The 2,643-nt window shown below is 40.5% G+C and overlaps 1 protein-coding gene across 1 annotated transcript; it reads right to left on the bottom strand.

The window, feature by feature from the left end:
• Positions 1–438: 438 nt before the first annotated feature.
• LOC105528662 (olfactory receptor 1L6) lies at positions 439–1,482 on the bottom strand. The gene has a single exon (XM_011965483.1). The coding sequence runs from the start codon at positions 1,480–1,482 to the stop codon at positions 439–441; it is 1,044 nt and encodes a 347-aa protein (XP_011820873.1).
• Positions 1,483–2,643: the final 1,161 nt, after the last annotated feature.

Below are 2,643 nucleotides of genomic sequence, written 5' to 3'. Positions count from 1 at the left end.
ACACAAGAAGAACAACCCTCCGCTGCCAAACAAAAAACTAATAGGATTTAAACTCCATGACTGCTAGCCATTGTCAGGCTTGTCGACAAGTTACTTGGAGATAGCTTTATTTTTCTATATGGTTACCAATCTAATGGAGATAGCTTTATTTTTCTATATAATTGCCAATCTATTGAGGAGGCAATACTCAGCTTTCAAAACTTGAAACCTTTTCCTGAAATCTGGATTCCTAACAGTACCTAGCCTGAGACTGAATATGTATTTGATTAAGATCATTGATAGAAACCAAGTGTTTTGCTCCTAGGTCAATTCTCTTACTGGTATCCAACACCAATTTTCATGACCTCTTTGAGTGCCACATGGAAAATAGTAAGGAAGAATAACCCGATAATCTCTTAGATCATGTCTTAATTATGACATACCAACATTTTGTGCCTTTTACCAGTAAATTCTGTCCCATAATTTCTTCAAACCCCTTTTCATATCTTTGTTCCTCAGGCTGTAGATGAAAGGGTTCAGCATGGGTGTCACTACTGTGTACATAACTGTGGCTACCCGGTCCCTAACCACTGAGTACATGGACAGGGGCCTAAAATAGACATAGATGATACTCCCATAGAACAGGGCTACTGCAGTGAGGTGGGAGCCACAGGTAGAGAAGGCCTTCCACTTCCCGGCTGCAGAGGGGATTCTGAGCACAGTGACGATGATTCGCAGGTAGGAGAAGATGATACACAGGAAGGGGGTCACGATGACAGCTAAGGTCTCAGTCATGACCACCATCTGGCTGGAGGATGTGTCAGAGCAGGACAGCTTTAGCACAGGCTGGGTGTCACAGAAAAAGTGCTTAATGACGTGAGAGGCACAGAAAGACAGGCGAGACATAAGTAGCACGCGGAACAGGGAATGTAGGTGGGAGATGCTGCAAGAACCCAATAGCATGAGTAGGCAATGCCGTGGGTTCATAACCACATCATAGTGTAAGGGGTTGCAGATGGCCACCAGCCGGTCGATGGCCATAGAGGCCAGCAGGTAGCTGTCAGTGTTCCCAAAGGCCATGAAGACGTACATCTGGACCAGGCAGCCCACATAAGAGATAACGTTTGTCTCTGATAGAAAATTCACCAGCATCTTAGGCACTATGACTGTTGTGAAGCAGATATCCATGAAAGACAAGTTGCTGAGAAAAAAGTACATAGGGGTTTGGAGCCTGGGGTCAGAGTAGATGGCCAGGATGATGAGCACATTCCCCACCACGGTGACCAGGTACATGATGAGGAAGATGGCAAAGAGAGGTTTCTGCAGCTGAGGGTTGGAAGAGAGGCCCAGGAGGATGAAGCCTGAGGTGCTGCTGCTGTAATTCTTTGTCTCCATGTCTCTGGACTTCCTGGATAGGGTTTGGAGAAGCAGTGGGAGAGACGTAAAGGGCAGTTTGATCAAGACAGCTTCCTTCATAAGTTTAAGCCTGTAAAAAAAGCTCATAGCCCTTTGTTATGGTTTTTAAGAATATTTACTTTAAGAAACTATGGAGAAACAGGTAGTAAAATCCAACAAGGGAACAGTTAAAATTATCCAAGCTGTCTCCTAAACTAGAAACTAAAGATTTTCAATTTTCCATTCCATGCTTATGGATCGGGAGAGTTAATATAGTTAAAATGACTATACTGCCTAAAGCAATCTACATACTGAACATAATCCCTATCAACATACCAATATCATTTTTCACAAAATTAGAAAAGAGCAATTCTAAAATTCATATGGAGCCAAAAAGAGCCAGAGTAGCCAAAGCAATTTTAAGAAAAAAGTACAAAGTTGGAGGTATCACATTACCTGACTTCAAAATATATTACAAGGCTATAGCAACCAAAATAGCATGTTGCTGTATAAAAACAGACACATAGATCAGTGAAACAGAATAAAGAAATAAATCAATATATCAAAGGGATACCTGCACTTCTATATTTATTGCAGCACTATTCACAATAGCAAAGATCAACCTAAGTGTCCATCAATGGATGAATGAAGAAAAGAAGTGGTGTGTGTACATGTATATGTACACACACACACACACACACACACACACACAGAGTGGAATACTATTTAGCCAAGATAAATAATGAAATCATGTCATTTGTAGCACCATGGATGGAACTGGAGGTCATTATTTTGAGTGAAACAAGCCAGGCACAAAAAAACCAAATATACAAATACAAAAATATAAAGCACAAAGCACTAACAGCACATGTTCTCACTCATAAGTGGGTGGTACAAATATTTACATAGGATATTTGTAAGTGGTATGATGGACAATGGAGACTCAGAAGAAGTGGGGGTCAGGAGTGAAAGGGGAATTAATGATGATAAATTGCCTAATGGGTGCAATGTATGTTATTTGCATGGTAGATACCCTAAAAACCCTAACTTGACCACTGCACAATGTATTCATGTAACAAAACTGTACTTGCACCCCATAAACTTATACAAATAAAAAATAAAGGCTTTTCCTTGTGTTCTTCGGAACTTCTATGTGGCTTAATTTGTCTTGAGTTCTTCTCATTTCCCTTTCTGAAGATTATTCTTAGGTTGTCTCTTGACCAACTTCTTAGCTTCTTCTTCTTTTTTTTTTTCTGTTCCAGAGGAAGT

The sequence above is a fragment of the Mandrillus leucophaeus genome, unplaced genomic scaffold (assembly GCF_000951045.1).
Source record: "Mandrillus leucophaeus isolate KB7577 unplaced genomic scaffold, Mleu.le_1.0 Scaffold729, whole genome shotgun sequence".
Classification (NCBI taxonomy): Eukaryota; Metazoa; Chordata; class Mammalia; order Primates; family Cercopithecidae; genus Mandrillus; species Mandrillus leucophaeus.
This window is presented reverse-complemented; position numbering and strand designations above follow the sequence as displayed.

What these genes read in the sequence shown, in the direction of transcription:
- LOC105528662 (XM_011965483.1), bottom strand. Translation starts at nt 1,482, where the DNA reads ATGAGCTTTTTTTACAGGCTTAAACTTATGAAGGAAGCTGTCTTGATC.